Here is a 19,884-nt window from a genome sequence, read left to right as displayed (position 1 = left end):
CTCCCCATTGCACCTCAACGCTGCTATAGCCTTCTCCTGTCAAAGCAGGGCTCCCCTTTCTCCCACACAGCAGAACACACACAGATGTACTAGAGTTTCAGACTGCTGCATCTTGACTGGAACACCTCAGCTTCCTCAAAGTGGTCAATCCCTGACCTGATGTTGCCCAGTACACAATATGTTGCCCTTTTGATGGTATAGAGTCATTAACAGGCAAAGTCCTTAGGAAAACTCGACAAGGTGAAAAAAAGGAGAGCGAGTTTAGCTTTAAATGCCATGCGTTAGGAAGCAATACGTGCAATATGATGCCGGTTTCATCTGAAACGTCAGATCAAGTACAGGCTCATGGTCTCCTGTTTACAAAAGATAATATCTGCGATTATTAATCGACTGGGGATTAACAAGAGTTTTAAGACTCTTATTCAAATGTATAGGTTCAGATCTTATCGCGAATAGGTATTCATTTTAGGAAAAAATAATGCATATCATGTATATTGTCATGAAATACCTCTGCTGCCTCTTCATGTATTGTGGGTGAGGACTGCAGAGTGTCTAATCATCGTGAAGCTAAGTTTAGCAGGGTCTTAACAATCCTTGCAATCTCCCCACAGTGAATTGCGGTAGCAAGGAAGACTATTCAGGAATCCCACTAACATAACCAACTCACTATCCACCAGCCCTTGAGAATGCATGAGTAGCAGGTTTATTTTATAATTACTGTTTTATAATATAGCACCCCCCTCCCCGACCATCTCTATAAGGCCTTGAGTCTTTTTCTCCCTTGTTATTTTTAGTCATCCTGTCAAGGAGGGATAAAAGTTGATCTTGGCTTGTAGCACATCAACTTTTCATAATGCAGCCATCTGAGCAAGCGCTGTAAAATGTTGGCTATATGTGACCTCTCATCCTGATCAATTCCAAAAGACCCCTGCTAAGCAGCCAGAGTGGATGGGAATCGCCTTCTGAAAAAGGCCTTACTTTAAGGACTGGATACAATGGCTCAGATGTTGCTTCAGCTCCTCTTCCTTTTCATAGGACTCTAGGACACTGTGTGCTTCATCATGGTGATAGCAATAGATTTTATAAATATCCTCCAGCGGTCCTTTAATCTGCAAGAATACCTCTCCTGAGCAATATAAACAAAGACAAAATGATCTCATCAGACCAAGGTGACATTTCATGTGTTATTACTCAGTGTTGACTATTGCAAAAACTCAGGTTTGTTCCCCCTGATGCCTAGATTATTTGGAAAGGATGCTAGACATTGAGTATATAGTTCCCCTTTCCTTTTCTTCCTCCCCCTTTTCTCCTCCTTCTCTTCTTTCCTTTCTTCTTTTCTGCCTTTTATAAAGCAAATGACAAAGAGCTAACAGCTTGGTATACAGAATCACAGTTAAGAGCAGACTAGATCAGAGTGGCCTGCCCGTGTTTAAATAAAGCTGTGCTATCGACTGCCTTTCAGACTTAAGAAAATAATTTCAACTCTCTGTTTCCTCATGTATAAATTACCAGCTATAAGAGATTCAATTTCATTGAGAAATAATTACAATTAAGACATGTTGTGTGTGAAAAACTCAGAGTAGAGCCCATACATAATAAATGTTCAAAATGGAAAAAAAGTTTTGACTTATCAAAATGATAGAAGATATAAGGTATGCGGTTTTGTTGATATTTAGTCTACTGACAACATTTTCTAAGATCTGGAAGGTAAACAGAATTTAGAGAAAAGAAGAATAGGGGTGTGGATGGAGAAATGGTTCAATAGTTCAGAGTGCCCGCTGCTCTTCCAGAGGACTCAAATTTGGTTTTCAACACCCATACCACACATGGCTCACAACGACCTCTAACTCCAAGTCAGGAGATCCAGTGCCCTCTTCTGGCCTTTGTAGGCCCTTACATACATGTGACATAAACAAAACTAAATTCTATGACCTAGACCTAGACAAATAGAACATTTCTCTACATATAAAAGAAGAAAGGACAGTTAATTATTTCTTGTAAAGTTCAGTTGGATAACGTGCAATTTCAGGAAAGTACCTTTATGAAACAGCTTAGATCAATTGTGTCCAAACATTTAATGAATCCTCTTTGATATTGTGATATAATTACAAATAAAGGGCCTAGTATATACCAAATGCCAGTCTGATTTAGTAACTCATTCAAGCACTTCAAACTGAGTATAAGCATTAGATGTTGAAGGCAATGCAGAGGAAACATGAGACAGGATCTATTTCCAAAAGGCATTTTAAGCTTGAGATTGGTAATAATTTAGAAGCAGAATTGACTTCAATAGCTGGGTTGATTGGCAGTAATGTAGACATGCTATCTATAGTATAGGAGAAAGTCAATATTCCTACAGAAACAGATTGTCTTGAGCACGTTAACCATGTTTTATACATGGAACTGTTTCCTTCTCTACATGCATGAAGAGATAAGAGGCTATTTATCTATATGAATTTGGAATGAATAAATCTGAGTTGGAAGCAGATAAATGATTCTTCTGAAGTCCTGCTAGGAGGTGACAAAGCCAGGCATACAGGCTAGATAGTGTTCTTGGCTTTCTGTCCTCACACACCAGAGCTCTGCTGAATGCTGACTGAGGGGTAAGACTGCTACAGTCAGAATCAGAAGCCAGGGCTTGAATGGTGATTTGGGGAATGGTTTTGTTGTTTTGTTAATTTATTTTTGCATCTATGTTCCTTCATATGGTTTGGGATATTTCTAAAGCATTCTACTCATTTATAGCTTGCATTAAGCCAGTAAAAATCCTTTGCTTTCTCCTCATTATAAGGGATTTTTTTGTCACTTATAGCTAGATGAGAGAGAGAGAGAGAGAGAGAGAGAGAGAGAGAGAGAGAGAGAGAGAGAGAGAGAGAGGAAGAGAAGAGGCCTGGGTGACCTGGAATTAACCCAGGGAATTGTACATTTTTACAGCTGAAGGGATGAAGGATTCTTGCTATTTCTGGGATTTAACTGGGTTGATCCTTCTCCTAGCATAACTTTTGAAGACCTCCCCTTTAAGGTTGCAGTATACACAGAAAGAAACAGTTAACATCAGGAAATAAGAGAGGAAGGCAAGTAAATTTAAGGTTGATTATAAAGAGAAGAGAGACTCCAAGTAGTATAACAATGTAGCAGTGGGACGTTTGGAAATGGGCCTAAGCCCTGGAAGTAAGATCAGTGCAGGCTTAGATAGAGGCTCCCTGGCACACTACACATCTTCACATAAGATGCAGTGACAAATATATATGTTCATAACAAAGGAGGTCAGAGGAGAGATAAAAGAAGGAGGAGAGGAGAGAAGCAGGAGGAGAAGGAGGAAGAGAAGGAGGAGGAAGAGAAAGAGGAGGAGGAGGAGAAAAAGCATGACAAATATGTACAGCTAAATCAGAAAGTTAAGAAAACAAAGACAATACTTGTGTTACATGCAAGCAAACCATCACTTGCAGTTTCCCCTGTAAAACATTCTTTAACAGAAATGTCCCAGAATTGCTAGGTCTCCCCTTAATAGTGAAAGCTTTGAAAAAAAAATCTCCGAGTAAAATTCTGTTGGGGCTGTAATAACAATTATTGAAGTTAAAATATATTTAAGTACCCTAATTGAAAGTCATTTATTCACCCAGAGGCCAACTGTAACACTGGTGGGCAGAATATTTGATTTCCCTCCCAGCCCATTCTGCTTCATAATAGTGCTGATGAAGCGAGGTGTCTCGCAGCCAAAAGTGATTCTGTTTCCACGGTAACGTGAAAGTCTTGGCTGCATTTCTTTAGCAGTGAAGGACAACTGCTCGGTCTAACGCATGTGTGCTGGAGGGGTGATTAAGAGTGGAGAGAGGAGTAAACCAAGACCAGGGAAGATAATTTCACTCTGGCTGCCTGACACAATGGCACTGCAATCCTATGAAACAAAACTACCATCTTCTCTTTAAATATTCTGCAACCAAAGAATACATATTTTTTTGCAGTGACATCTCCCCCAAAGCAACCATCTTGCAAAGAAGAGAAACACACACATACACAAACAAACAAATAGGACCCAACCAAAAACTAACTCTGTTTTAAATTCCTTTAGTTATTTAATTTAAAAGCAACTTTGCAAACACAATCTGTTCTGGTGTAATTGCTCCTGATAGGCAGTTGGCCCTCACTGAGGTAAATGCATTCGGATTCTTCTAATTTAATGTTCTTGTTCATTTGTCCCTTCTCTTCTCTTACGAGCCCTTGCCTATCCATGAGATGGGTCACAGTGTGTGGTGTGGAATCCATATGCTTCTACATTTCCTCTGTCAGTGTGCAAACTCAGAGGAAAGCCATGATATTCAAGGAAGCAACTTATCCTAGGTTTTGTAAGTAAAGGTGGCTCAAAAAGGAAAGGATGTTTTTCTTTTTTTAGTGCATCTTTGTTTAACAATGATTTTACTGGATGACCGTTTTGCACTGAGCCTTACAGTTTGTATTGCAGACACAAAGCACCAACATTTCATCCAAATAGCTTATATAAGCCAGTGCGGGTAAGAGAGAAGAGTAAGTTTCCATTCGCTCTGCCACGTGCCCACACCATGCTAGAGCTGTGGCAGAGCAGAGCGGGACATATTCAGCCCAGAGAGCTGTAAGTGAGTGTAAAAGCAAGGGCTTGTGAGAAGGGTAAAGTACATGGAAAATCTTTGACTGCCCCAGGATGGAAAAGGTTAAAATTTGGGCTTCTATATTGTTGTCCCCTCCCTTGACCTAGATGCATTCCTTTTTATTTTTTATTTTTTTCATAAAGCAATAGAAAGTTTGGTTGTTCTGAATATTTTTGGTATAAGAAGATGTGCTAATTTCTCTGTGATGCAAAAACTGAGGGAGATGCAAAGCTGTCACCAGCTTGAACAGATAGGCCCACAGGCTTTTGTACCACAGAGAAATTAGCATGGCTTCTTACACCACAAGTATTTGGTTTGATCTTTCCTCCCAGATGAGCTCAACTCTAACCAATATGCTATATTTCTTTTCCTGTTTTGAAGGAAATATTTTAGGAGAGATACTGATTTCTAACATTTTGTTTTAAAAATGTGTGAAATGCTACACTGTTAGCCATGAAAAAGCTTAAAGCAGGGAGTGAGTTGTATATAACCAAAAAATTTACAAGCTCGGCTCTGAGATCCGGCTGAGATGATGCTGTAAAAGAAGCAGAGCTATAGGCAATTAATTGGCTGCTGTGTGAAAGAGAAGCAATCTTCTATGGGACAAGCTCCTTGAGAGCTTTGGACTATATTTTAAAAGTTGAATTGCAATAGTTGTAATGAAGTATATTTCTCAACACATTTTCGGTGAAAGTATCTTTACATATATGTAAAAACATGTTTTTCTTTAACTTGTTGTTTTCCTTTCGAATTGCCATTAAATTATTTTTAGAGAAAAAAAATTAAAAGACTGAGTTATGTCTCAAAAGTTTCCTGTAGTCCTAAGTAAAACTTGATTGTCAAGCTTGAATAGTCAGAATACAGAAAACAGACCAGGAGGGCTCCCAGAGCAGGAACAGATGTATCCACTGTCTGAACAGGAGATCGGAGGTCTGGGTATGATAGATATCACTTTCCTGGGTGACAAAGCTTAGACTTGGCATTCCCAACAGAAAGAGTCTTGCCTGCAGCATGCAGAAGATCCAAGGTGTGCTTCCTGTAGCCTGGTTATCCTCCTTTGGATGGGAGCCCAGTTGCTGGGACTAAATAAAGCAGGTTAACCAGGAAGTGTTGACTCATTCATATGCTTCCTGTGTCTCCCTAGATTTAGTCTGTTCTCTGAGACTAGAGACTGGGGAAGTCAGAGTCCTTAGCCTTTAGCCCAACCTTGCCTGGAGACTGCTGAGGGTATCCAGGGGGCCTGGTCAGAGTGTAGAGTTCAAAACAAATATAGGTGGCGAGTAAGACGTGCTCCCATGGGGCTAAAATAGATGCATCCCTTGAGTACCAGTTTTATTATGGTATTTGAAGAAAAGCATTGTTTTCGGGAGAACAAGCTGGGAAACTTTACATGAATTCTTAAAGTAACACTTCAGTGGTTGGATGGTTTGTTTGCTTGTTTGTTTGTTTTCTTGCCTGGAGCTATTTTTACTTTTTTATCTTATTTCTTTTAATTTTATTGGTCATTTTATTTATTTACATTTCAAGTGTTATCCCCCTTCCCAGTTAAACCCCCTATCCCCTCCCCTGTGCCCCTGCTTCTATGAAGGCACTTCACCACCCACCCACCCCCTCCTACCTCACCACCCTAGCATTCCCCTACTCTGAGGCATCGAGCCTCCACAGGACCGAGGGCCTCTCCTCCTATTAACGCCAGATCAGGCCATCCTTTGCTACATAAGCAGCTGGCGCCATGGGTCCCTCCAAGTGTACTATTTTCTTGCCTGGAGCTATGACTTCAGGTTGTTTCCTGGAGCTCATGGTAAGTCTCTCGTGTTTTCAAAAGTATTTTAGTAAAAAGCTTTTCAAACGCAACAGCATAAGAGATGTTCAAAAACATGTATCTATATATTTGGTTTATGATTGATTCTGAAGCCATGGTGCAGAAGGAACCTCATTTACAGGTGAGAGACTTTAGGCACCAGGGATAGGTGTGGAATTGGCACCAGTGATGGACACTGGACCGTGAGGAGGAAAAGAAGAAAGGAGATGGGAGGTGTGTCCTACCTATGGCACCACCACATCCAAAAACTGTGGAAAACTGGCATGTTTGGTAGGGCTGGGCTCTCAAAGAAGGGCCTTTTGGCAATTGAGGTGTCATCTTCCCAGAATTCCCAACCATGGGAGGAGATAGCCTAGCAGCTGGGCAGAACAAACTGAGGTGCATTCATGCAGCATGCAGACAGAAAAGGGAATGGAAGGAACTTTGCCCTGAGTTCCTTTCTGCTTGTATCTAGAGTTTGTAGTGTCATGTGGGCAAATCAAACTCTTACCCATTTTTGTCTCAACAATGGGATGCATGCTTGTTAAGCATTAGTCTCGCTCTGATATTCAAGCACCTGGCTATTGAGTCTGGTGGTAACTCAGGATCTTGATGTGAAACCTGTTTGCTTTCTGCAGACTTTAATACTAGGACAAGAATCCTTAAAGTTGACATAAGTCAATATCCTGTCTCTACTTAAGGTTCATAACACAGAGGACACCCCCATTCTTAGTTCAATCAGTGATTCTTCCACAGATCACTTTAGTAAATATCTATGATTTTTATCTGCTTCTAACACTAATACTGACCCAAACTACAGGCTGACTTAGTAGCAACGTAACTTCCTTGTCTCTGTATTTCATGCATCCAGTAAGTGCTTGTTGAATACAGTGATCTCAGCCTTTGGGGACATAACAGTTACACAGTAGACAAAATCTCTTCTAGTGGATCTGACATGCAGAGGGAGTAGGGAAAGTGCCTTAGATTCTGAATCCTTCACCTGTGGTGGGCTTGCCATTTCCGTTTCAAATACAAACAAATGAATGTAGCACCCATTGCTAGTTGTGAACCTGTTCTTCTGAACTCTTCTTCCAAATTTATAGAATTTGGATCGACAATACACCCAGTTGACAATATAGGTCTGGTAGTTCTCAAATTGCTAGAAACTATGAGCGGCAAAGTCCACTTTCACAAGCGTGCTTGCACAAGCTCTGTGAAATAAAACCATGGGTAAAGTACTCTCCTGAAGTGAAAAATTCTCACCAGGAAGTGGTTTTTCTACTTCTTACTGGAAGTGGTGCCTGGATTTGGAACAGCTATCAGGGGGCCACAATTTCAAAGCTACAAGCTGCAGGGTTTGTAGGAAGAAGCTATAAAGAGCTACACAGATCCTGGATTATAACAGTGGGGAATTGTTGTTTTGGAAGAAAAAGGAGGCCATTGTAGCGCAGTGTATTGTTTAGTTTTCTACCCAGAACAGGTGAATATGATCATCATCCATCCAAGGTGTCTTCCCACAGCTTGAGCTGTAGTGATATAGCCACAATAAAGTCCCAATCTGTCACCTGCAAAGGCTGTACTATGTTCTCACCTTTGTGTACCTTTAGGTCTTGCCTCACACTGCTCATGGGCTTTTAGCTTCCTGGAGGATGGATGTGCTCAGGGATGCTCAGATGCTGACCATTCCAGGATTCAGGACAAAGTCTGTGTGTGTACTGACTTCTTACAAGTTTGCTCAACTCTGCCTTCAACCTTGCAGTGGTCCTGTTACAGCTCAGCGACCTCTCCACTTAGCCGCCAGTACAGCATCCTACAGTTACTCTCCTCAGAGATGAGAATCCTAGGACATTTGTTTTATCGATCCAACTTCATTTTTTATCATTACAGGAAATAAATCCTAGCATCCTCCAAGCCTATCCTGACCTCCCTTAGGAGACTGGGGTCCCAACCCCAACACTTCAACTTAGCAACCCCTTCCTTAGAAGTCTTTCTGTTTTGTGTGGACTTTTGAATCCTTGACCATGAAATCCCCGTATTTTTATCATTTTCTCTGGAACTGACAGCTTTCCTGTCACAGCTTATATGTGAGATAAATTGTATGATTTTCTTTAACTCTCTGTCTGGATCTTTCCCAACACTGGCTGTAGATACTCCAGTAAGCTGCTGGCCTAGATATGTATACATATATGATGCATAGGTATGTGTACATGCATGTGTGCATATATGTATATCTGTACACACACACACACACACACACACACACACACACACATATCTCTCCTTCCTCCTCCCTCCATCTCTTTCTTGGAAAATTCATTCAGATGAGCCACAGTTACTGCCCAGAGACAGATTCTTATGTTTTAGGAGACAAAGCTTTAAGAGAACTCAGAACTGTAGTGGAACAACAGTAGCTAACCTGTGAACCTCAGCTACAGGAGACTCTAAATTATTTTCCTCTGAATATAACCTTACCCTCAGGAAAGAGCATATGAGGAATTACAGTTTCCCTTTCCTGAGCTGCTTCCAGTCTTCTTCTATACACTGTAGTGTGAAGTGGCTGTGTAAAGCAGACTGCAGTATTGTCTTGACCGTCTTCTTTAAAATACTTTGAAACATCACAGCAGGCAAACATATCTAAGACAATACAATCGCTAGGTGCATTCTCTAGTGCTGTGTAACAAACCAGGGTTTTGATGTTCAGTTCTGGTTTTATGTGCTCACTGGGCTCAGCTGATTGATTCTCTGTGCTCCTTGGAGATGCTGTTGTGGAAGGACATCACTGGACAGTGATGGCCAAACTGGTTCATTGATAAGTCTGGTCCCTTGACAGACAAGTGGTCACATGGCTTTGCTGGAATACTGGACTGCAGAATACTGGGATTGCTGATTGGATCTCTCTCTCTCTCTCTCTCTCTCTCTCTCTCTCTCTCTCTCTCTCTCTCTCTCTCTCGTTTCCCCATATCATCTTTGCAGCAAGAAGGAAGGACCTTTTAATTGGCATCATTACAAAAGCAGACATTATTCTACATTCTTGGGGCTTAGTCCAGTCACTGTCCTAGTGTCATTTCCATTGTAGAGTATGAGTCAGAGTCGATGTGGGTCTAGGCTACTGGGCAATCTGAAAGCTGGAAGCCATGGTTCATTGAGAGCTGCCATTGAGAAATCAGCTTCTAGTGGGCTGGAGAGATGGCTCAGTGGTTAAGAGCATTGACTGCTCTTCCAGAGGTCCTGAGTTCGATTCCCAACAACCACATGGTGGCTGACAACCATTTGTAATAGGATCCAAGTGTACTCATATACATAAACTAAATAAATCTTTGGGTGGTGGTGGCGCACTCCTTTAATCCTAGCACTTGGGAGGCAGAGGCAGGAGGATTTCTGAGTTCGAGGCCAGCCTGGTCTACAGAGTGAGTTCCAGGACAGCCAGGGCTATACAGAGAAACCCTGTCTCGAAAAACAAAAACAAAAACAAACAAAACAAAAACAAGAAGTGAGAAATCAGCTTCTGAAATTACCACCAACTCTGCCAAACATAGAAGTGACGTATGATACAACAAACCTCCCTTTCTAAATAAAATATATCCTTGTGTATATGAATTATACAGACCCCTAGGTACCAGGAAGAACAGAGAAACTACACAATCCAAATCTTACTTGTTTCTAAAACATCACTAAAACTTTTAAAAAGAATTTTCATTATATTCAGTTGTTACCTAAAAGAAACCGAACTTTATAAACTGACGTGTACAGTTAGCTTGGCTAGGATAATAGCAATTTAGTCTCAGCGTGTATTAAGTATTAAGACTAAGCCCTGCATCTTCTTTACATTTGGTTTTATTGAATCTTCATAAAACTCATATGAGGTAAATACCACTGCCTTCAATTTCCTGATACGAAGCTGAACTTCAATGAGGTTTCATAACCTGCCTGAGATCTAGCAATAGGAAAGAGGAATTCAACTCAACCTGATATTAAGACAGTTATTATTATGCTCTTAAATTCAGAATCGTTTTTTTATTTTCCTTGTGCTCGTTTACAATTTTCAAAGATTGTCGTAGAATATATTTGATCTAAATATAAATAACCAAAGCTCACATATTTCTCTCTAGAGATTTTAAAACACCTTCTGTACTTAGATTTAGTCTAGATTTTAAAGTCTACTTTCTGTTTTGGCACTGGGATCCAGAACACGCCTTCAGAGCTCTCAGATCTGCACGAATACGTATGCGTCTATTTATAAACTTGAACATCATCCAAATACCAAGGTTTGTTGAATAAATTTCTCCTCCTCATTTCTCGAGGCTTCTAGAGGCACTACGGCTGTGACTCACAAGCTCTTGTTAGTGCTGCCTGAAGACACAGAGATGGGACACCTGTGCCTTCCCTTTGTGATAACGTGAATTTGCAACCATCTCACCCAATCAGTTTATCTTATGAAATCTAGGTGGTCAAAGATTTAGGGATAGGAACTGCCCTTGAACTCTTCCTTGATGTGTTTACTGTGGTGGAGGATTGCAGAAGCCTCCTGGCACTGAGTCTAAGGCATAGTGGAATAGTAAGAAACTTTACAAACATTTCCCAGACTGTCCTAACATGGGGCCTTTAACTCTTTTCTCATCAAGACTGCTTCTTTGTTTTGCAATTGCTTTTCTTTTTGTTAGACAGAGTTTCTCTTTGTGTAGCCCTGGATGTTCTAAAAGTCACTCTGTAGACAAGACTGGCCTTAAACTCACAGAGATACATCTGCTTCTGCCTTCCAAATGCATTAAAGGTATATACCACCTTTGTCTGGCTATCAAGGCTGTCTTTTGTATAGTTGCTTCAGTTCAAAATTAGTTAAGTCCAAGTTCAAACTCCACTTTCCACATCAAGTTTTCCTTAGCATTTGAGATGAAAGGTTTTTTCCCCTCTGTGATTTTGTAGGAGTTAACTCTTGTTAGGCAAAAAACCATCATTCTCAAATCTAAAAGACTGAAAGCAACTGTTTGCTCACCATCCTTGGGTTGATGGTTGGGCAGGGATTCACGAAGATGGCTTGTCTTCCTGTGGTGCTACAGGCTAGAAGTTTGTGTTCAGCTGGGTCATCAGTATCTAGTCAGTTGGCTGAGGAGGACTGCACTCACCAGTTTAAGGCCATTTCTACGATTCTTGGAATGGTTGGGTGGTTTGGGCCATTGGTCTTGATGACCATAGAGTAGCACTCATCATGCAGTTATGAAACAGCACTTTGTCCCCATTTTTTAGAGCCTCAAGGCCAATTCAGAACTAATGGTGATGCCATGAAAACAGAGTTCCAACTGACCCTTGTTGAATTATAGCCTTTGTTGTTTTAATTTTCTGGAACATGTCTGTAGTCTTTCCTGTTATAATACATGACTCATAACCTTGAAAGCTTAGGCACTTTTAATTGAGTGTTCTCTGTAAACTATAATTTGTTTTTAATTACAAAACTTGAACTGATTTCAAACTAATAAAGGGAAATACAGAGGTAATACAGTTTCAAATGTTCTGTACACCACACAGTTCTCCTATGTTAATATAGCAAATAACTACACTGTAACTGTCAGTAGCTGGCTTGTTTCTATATAAGTAAGTGTTTCTTATACTTTTATTTTTGATATGTTGAATGCTTTCTTCTGATTAGATGTGTCATTGCACTTTGGAGGCAAAATACCACAGATATATATGATATTCTATATTGGTCACACTGCATGTGGTTTATGATGTGAGGCTGATATTCCCAGCTGTTCTTGACCTTGACCAATTGGTCAAAGTAGGTCTCTTATTGTAAGGTTACCATGTTTCCTTTCAATGTCTGAAATTACTTGTGGAAGAACTTTGAGAAGTGGAAATCTGTGCTCTCTAACTTTTATCCAGCATATAATAACATTTATTGGTGGATTTTTATATGAAACAGTTATTATAATGATGGTTACCTACTAGTGGATTTTTCTATTTTCCTCTACTCTGTCTTTATAAACTGAAATGTACTGGAGAGTTGTTCTTATTCCCATTTATCTATATTGATAGATATATTGATGTTTGCTGTTATTCGTTTTGTCATATCAGTAATAATTCAATACTAGTTTTATGTTTGTATGCATTAATTCACTCATTCATTTATTTAGAGTGGTGTGTGTGTGTGTGTGTCTGTGTGTGTGTGTGTGTGTGTGTGTATGCATGGTTACAAATGATTATATAGATGTGTGGGCCTGTCTATGTGCATGTGGAAGTCAGAGGAGGAAGACACTGAGCAACTTTCCTTGCTCTCTGCCTTATTCCTTTGAGATAGAATCTTTCACTGAATCTTGCCCTGCCTGTTTTCAGCTGAACTGGCAGCCAGCCTCACGAGCGCCCCTGTTTGTGCTGCCCACATGTGGCTTTTTACATGGGTACTTGGGATTCCCGACTCTAGTCCTCATTCTCAGGCTTGTGTAGCACGTGCTCTTACCCACAGAGCTGTCTCAGATCAGACAGCTATCAAATTTGTGACCCTTATTTTTATTTGGGAAAATAATCTGTAAATACAGAAACATCCAGTAGGCTCAGAAGATTCTGATAAGTGGAAGATATTAAAAGTCTGTTTACACATATCAGCACTAAAAGGTGCATTTATTTGAGCTGAAATATTATCAAATTTTCTGTCCTTTAGCCTTTGTTTGGATAATTTCTTTCTTTTTGCAAAAAACTTACCAAATTATTTCTGTTTATAGTTTTTTAATATTTTTCAAAATGTGACATTGTAAAATCTGGTAAAAAATATAATTTTGTCATGTTAAAGAAGAGCATCAAGCCAAGCATGGTGGGTTTTGATCGTGATCTCAGCAACCAGGTGATGAGGCAGGGGGATTGTAATGATTGCCAGGCCAGCTTGGACTATAATAGAGTGAGATACAATTTCAAAAAATAAAATAAAATATATTAGAATTGTTCCATCAAAAACTTCTTTCCACAAAGCCAAATGTATGAAAGTTTAATTACAGAATTAAAAAAAGGTATTTTATGCAACATGAGCATTTACTGTTTAATTTCATAATATGTCTTAGTAAGGATAAATTCCAATGTCTTCTTGTTTATAATCTCTTAACCATAATCGCAACATATAAACATCAAAAATATGAAGTTAATTCTTGTTAAGATAGCTTAACTGCTTCTCATGCTTCTGACGACACTGCCACGCCATTCCGGAGGCCCCTTCAGAATCCAGCCCATGGCCACTGTGGGGCACCTTTGCATTTCTAAATCCTAATAAGTGAGCAGCAACCAAGAGCTTGTTGACTGCTGTGCGTATTGATGATTTGATAGTGTAATAGCAATTAATCTTCAGTATCACCTGTTACATGCATGTTGTTTTTATGTATGGAGAAGTCTGAATAAATTTTGACTAGTTCTTATTGGAATAAAATACCAGCTTCATTATCTCTACACTATAATGGATTTCTTTCCTATAGATTTCATTTTAGTAAAAACATTGTTTTTTCTGTAATCCATTGCTTTTCCTACATATATTCATACTGTCACTTCCATTCTCAATATCATATTTTTGATCATTTATTTTATTTTTAATTATATCTTTGCACGTGTGTGTGTGTGTGTGTGTGCGCGCGCGCGCGCGTGCGTCTGTGTACATGAACACGAGTGTAGGTGCCCACAGAGACCAGACGAGTGTGTTGGGATCCCTGAAGTTATGCAGGTGGTTCTGAGCCACTGAGCAGGAATAGAACTTAAGTCATCTACAAGAACAATATGTGCTCTTGACCACTAAGCCATCCCTTCAGCCCCTATACTATTGAACGTTTAAGTCTTGTTACTGTCTTGGTGACAGTAACATTTACAATGAGATCAGATAGTCAATTTTTGAATAATAAATGTCCCCCAAATTAGTTCCTGATTCTGCAATTTTGATTTAAAAATTGAACCATTATGAGAACAAGCTGGTATTTAATTTGCCTTATCAACAGATATTCCCATCATTTAACTGCAAAAACTGCAGTTATTGGTGTCACCTCATTAATAGCCACTATTTCATGTTCTACAGATTCACAGAAGGTTGGAAATAAGGTTAAGTGAAATTCATGGAGGCCAACTGTTATCTGGTGTGCATGAGCAATCTTGCTGTTTGGAGCGGTTCATAAACGCACTTGAGACAGCGGTGTGTGTCTGTGGCCAGTCACCAGCTTTGAGCAATCTTTTGAAAACAATGACTAATGTTTTCTGAGAGTAAGGTTGCTGCTTCTTCAGCAGATTTCTGACTCCTGGTTGCTTTGTGGTCAGTGATGGCAATGTTAAGGTTCCCATGATATGTGGAAATATATACTGATAATATACTGATTAATATACTGATTAAATATACTGATTTTCATATCTTCACCATCAACGTTTTTGAGAAGCAGAAAATTAATCCCTATATTATATCAATACATTAATCCGTTATTTCTGAAGGCTTTATTGCAAAATAGAAGCCACGTAACAAGTAATAGCAAGAATGGTAGATATACAGTATACAACAAGTGGCCTGACTATAGCTATAGGAACATGCAGAAGCTCCCAAGCAAAGCTGCCTGCCTCTTTTGCTCACACATGTTTTATGTACATCTAATCTGTAAATCTCCGCAGGTGCCACTAACACCACTGACTGATGTCCTGGTGGTCACATGCTTCTCATAGGCCATAGTGCATGCCACACAACACAGACAATGGCACAACTAGCTGCTGCACCAAGAGATGATGCAAAGGTTTGCAGAATCAGATACACCTTCCAGGGCCCCCCCTCCGCCGCACTTACAGCTAGTGCTCAGGGCCGTGTGTCTACATTGTAGCAGCCAGTGCCCTGAGTGTGGCACTCCAAACGGCTAGGAAAGGAAACATCTGCATTTCAGTTTCCTGCATGTTACACTGCCTAGCTCAATGAAGGGCTAGGGCTCTCAAGGTTTACCACGAAAGAGACTGCATTAGGGCTGAACTACTGTGATCTTCTATTTTGTTTTCAGTATCGTTTGTCCTTATTCTGTGTCCCGATATATTCCACACTCCTTCTTTACTTGATCCTTCACACCAGGTTAATCCCTTCCCGTTTTCTAAACATACCTTCTATTCTCTTAATGTTAAATAGAAAAAAAAAGAACCCCGAACATCCCTTGTCCAACCGGTAATATACTTGTCACAATATTACTGATGCCTTTATACCTACACAATATCTGTAGTCCTTCCTTGACCTTTATCCAAAATGTTCTCACTAATGCTTTGCAGTAGCGTAAAGGCACTCTGGTGTTGTTTCAGACACATCTTTGCTTTAAGGAGTGATTTTACATTGAGCTTCAGAAGGTCAGAGATGGTCTTTCCGTCTCACTCTGACCAACAGTGCCAACAGCTTCTTCCTTTTAAGGCCTGCTGTTTATAACTACTCATGGAACAGGTGGAGCAATGGTTGGCGATTCCTACTAAAGTGAAACCTGCACAGTCTTACAAAGAAAAGAAACACTGTCACAGTTTACTGCCAAACTTGAATCACAAGAAAAGATGGAATTGAAGCCTGACTGAATACTTTCCTTCGCCTTTCCACACAGTTAACTTGCTGTCTACATTTTGGACCTGCAGGGATGCTAAATAAGAACACTTTGTCCCTTTCTACAGCTCTAATGTCCACTACAAAAGAGGATTGGATAAAGATAGAAAGTGTGTGTGTGTGTGTGTGTGTGTGTGTGTGTACATGCACACACTCAAAAGCATGCACATGCTTCAAAGAGACGTTCCACAGAGGTTAACAGCAATGGTCACTGGAGAGAGACAGTGGGCTTGGAAGGATATAGAAATGATCCTTCCATCCTTGCCCTGTAGATCCTCAGTTGCTCTAGTATTTATATAACATGTAATATATGTAAAATTGCGAAGTGATCATTTTAAAAGAATTCTTTGGCTACACAGCACAATGTGCAGATACAGAAACCGCCTTCAGGAATTTATTTATGATGCTGCAGATATCAAGAGAACAGAATTTAGTCTGAATACTTTTCATGTGATATTCTCTGTGGTCATTTGATAAAACTTTGTCATAGTAAAAAAAATATACGTATACACACATATGGCTATTAAGAGTAAAGTGGAAAACATTGAAAATATAGATGTCTAAGTTCTTTGGAGATCATATACTTTTCATGTAAAATATTTACGGCTTAAAAATCAGTCAATTCATAGATTTAAGATAAAAAAAAAACATTGTGACTAAACTAGGGATAGCTATTAAAATAGTTAATTCTTTAAGGATCAAGGAAGTACTAGCCATAAAATAAAATGAAAGACCATCTGGAAACCAAAGAGACTGGAAATTACAAAGCAAATTTTGTCTGCTCAGTGCTTCTGGAGGACCTCAGCACATGGCTATAAACCCATTCGGAGATAAATGCAGAGTTTGTTTGATTACAATGAGCCTTAAGATGGATTCAGCATTTATGTATCTCCTGGGAAGCTTTGTGAGTCAGAAACATAAAACCAAAGTACCAGGAGGTTATTAAAATACTATTTCCTGTTGCATCATAGAACTCATGAAGAGAATAAACATACCGATTACTTGCATGGCTGGTTCCACGTCTGTTGTGGCCTCTTCCAACAAGGACAGTAGCTTGGCTGATATCTGATGCACTGATTCAATGTTGCTAAACAAGCCCTCCATGTCCAGCCTGTCAATCTGAAGAAGCAGAAACACTGAGCTGAGAGACAGCCGATGGGAAGAGAACTACTGTGTGCACCGCACTTCTTCCTGCTAAACAGTGAAGGTTTTATCTGCCTCACCCTGCTCTGTGAACATGCTCATCTGGGTTTCTAAATGTAAATTTATAGCTTAGATGAGTAGCTTTTGATTATGGAAATTGTGATGGTGTGTTATAGCTCAGTCTTAAACAGCAACAAAAACATTTGACTTGTCTGTATAGCTGTATTTCTGAATACAAACCAGACTGGGAAGATTTAGACCTAGTAGTACTTTTATTAACTGCTTTCTATGCAAGCGTATACCACTGAATTGGGTTAGAGTGATGGCTCAGTGGTTAAGAGCACTTGCTGCCCTTCCAGAGGACCTGAGTTCAAATCCAGGCACCCACATCAGACTGCTCAGAGCTTCCTGTAACTCCAACTTCAAGGAAACTGACACCTTCTTCGGTCCTCTGTGGTAACCTGAATCTATGTGTCATAACATACACGTTACAGAAAAAAATAAAAGTAGAGTATCTTACTGCTTTCACAGTAGAAATCAAATCATATCTTTTTCAAATAACTATTTCAAAGCTGTTTTAAACAACAGATGTTCTAAAAGTGATAACAAATAAATTGGCTGGGCAGCTTCTTGCTTTTTCTTTGATATAAATATACTAATTAAGGATTTTTCATATGTTATAATTTCATGCCTATTCTCAAAAAATCAGTGTGAGTTTATAATCTATCATATGTTCCTCATAAAATATTATTTATTCATCTTTCATCAAATATTTCCTGATTGCCTTCTGTGTCTTCAGAAATTCGACAGAAGAGAAATCCTGTCATAGAGAGGATTAGTAGAGAGAAGGGTAGGCAACTATGTTCAATAATCTGAGTGTGCTGAGAAATGCACTCTGATTTGGTCTTTAAAATGTTTTGCTTTTTATAATCAAATTAAGTTTATTCAGGATACAGCTACATTGATGTAGGATAAGCTGAGGTTAGTATACAGCAAAGAACAAGAATCAGTGCCATTTGTCCATCCTTTATTGTGCTATAAGTCACGGATGGGTAGACAGGTGATCAACAAACTTGCCGTAGAGAAGCTCCAATGGTAATGAAAGAATTGTTGAAAGAGGTCAGCAAAATCAAACAAGAAAGACACCAAGTCCAGCATGATGGATGATGGACAACAGTAACAGTGGACACAGGCAAAAGCTAGACCTGGGGCCCAGAAGATGGCTCAGTGGGTAAAGTGCTTGATTTGAAAGCATGAAGACTTGTGTTTGCATCAGTCCACGTAAATAGCAAGGTGTGATGATGTATGCTTGCAATTCCAGCACTAACGTGGCAAAGGCTGGAGAATCTCCGGGCTCACTGACCACTCAGTGTAACCTGATAGGATCCATGAGGTTCAGATTGTACTATAGCAGTGGTTCTCAGCCTTCCTAACGCTACAACCCTTTAATACAGTTCGTCATGTTGTGCTGACCCCCTCAACCATAAAATTATTATCATTGCTGCTTTGTAACTGTTATTTTGCTGCCATTATGAATTTCAATATAAATATCTGTATTTTCTGATGGTCTTAGGTGACCCCTGTGAAAGGGTCATTTGACCCCCAAAAGGGGTCATGACCAACTTGTTAAGAACAGCTGTAATAGAGAGTTTGTCTCAAAAAAATGGTAAAGAGCCATCAAAGAAGACACCTACACCTATATCCCACCTCCTACCTCTGACTTCCATTCACACCTGTATTATATGCATCACACACACACACACACACACACACACAGAGAGAGAGAGAGAGACAGGATTGAGGAAGAGGAGGGACAAATGGAGGAAGAAGAAAGGACAGGAGAGAGAGACAGAGACAAAGAGGGCTGATGGGATTCTTCAGGTGAAGGATAGAGAATACAATACGTCATCAAAGTCTATTAGAGCAGGGAGGAAGAAAGTCTCATGTTGGTCTTAGTGCTGTTTGGTTTTGAAGTTCAGTCGGTCTATTTTCCATATTGTATGTGTGTGTTATTTTGGTAAGCACATTCTCTCACAGAAGTTGGAAGAATGGCTTCACACCACACCTTTGCCAAACGACCATGACTGTGCCGGTTATTTCTTATGCTACACAGCTATACTTTATTTATTTCTTTCAACCAGTCCTGGGAAATTCCTCAGTCTATGTCATCAGCACTGTCCTCAAACTACCTCTAACGGTTTCTCAGACCCAGAGTGAAGTCCACGTGCTAGGAGACCATTGTGCCCCCTCCCATTTAACCAATTTTGCACTAATGGTCATTTAACTTATCAAATTTTGGCTAAGGGTTTTCTTTTTTTTTTTTTTAATTTCTTTTTTTTTTTTGAACATGAAATGCTTTTTTTATAGCATGTTTTACAAGGGGAGGGGGTAAGAGGGTCCAGGTGGTGGAAAAGTACAAAATCTTCTTGGCCTGTGCCTTGAAACATGTCATGGTCTATATGGTACACTGCCTTGAATTATGATCTACCTGCAGTTCTTCAGAAGATATGGTACACTGCTTGAGTTATGGTCTCCCTGCTATTCTTAAGAAGACATGGTACTCTGCTTTGAGTCTATCTGCAGTTGCTAAGCAGGATCTTGCAGTTGCCAAGCTTCAGAGGACATTGTGCAGGTGGGGAAAGGTAGGGGGTAAGGGTAAGGGCGAGGGTCCTGGCTTCTGGCATCTCCCCCTTCTCTGTTTAGTTAGAGAAGGCGTCTTATGTTCAATCCCAACTATGTGAGTTTTGAAT

General features: G+C 39.8%; 1 protein-coding gene across 1 annotated transcript in view; it reads right to left on the bottom strand.

The window, feature by feature from the left end:
• Positions 1–19,884, bottom strand: part of Arhgef38 (Rho guanine nucleotide exchange factor 38) — a 118,264-nt gene that overhangs the window by 39,468 nt on the left and 58,912 nt on the right. Inside the window, exons 3-4 of the mRNA XM_028760513.1 lie at positions 16,987–17,110; positions 979–1,126 (exon numbers count right to left, since the gene is read on the bottom strand). Of these exons, the coding sequence (XP_028616346.1) occupies positions 979–1,126; positions 16,987–17,110 (272 nt within the window). The remainder of the gene's footprint in view (positions 1–978; positions 1,127–16,986; positions 17,111–19,884) is intronic.

This window comes from Grammomys surdaster, unplaced genomic scaffold, assembly GCF_004785775.1.
Source record: "Grammomys surdaster isolate TR1022 unplaced genomic scaffold, NIH_TR_1.0 126531, whole genome shotgun sequence".
Taxonomy (NCBI): Eukaryota; Metazoa; Chordata; class Mammalia; order Rodentia; family Muridae; genus Grammomys; species Grammomys surdaster.
Note: the sequence above shows the minus strand (reverse complement) of the source record. Positions and strands in the feature narration are given on the sequence as shown.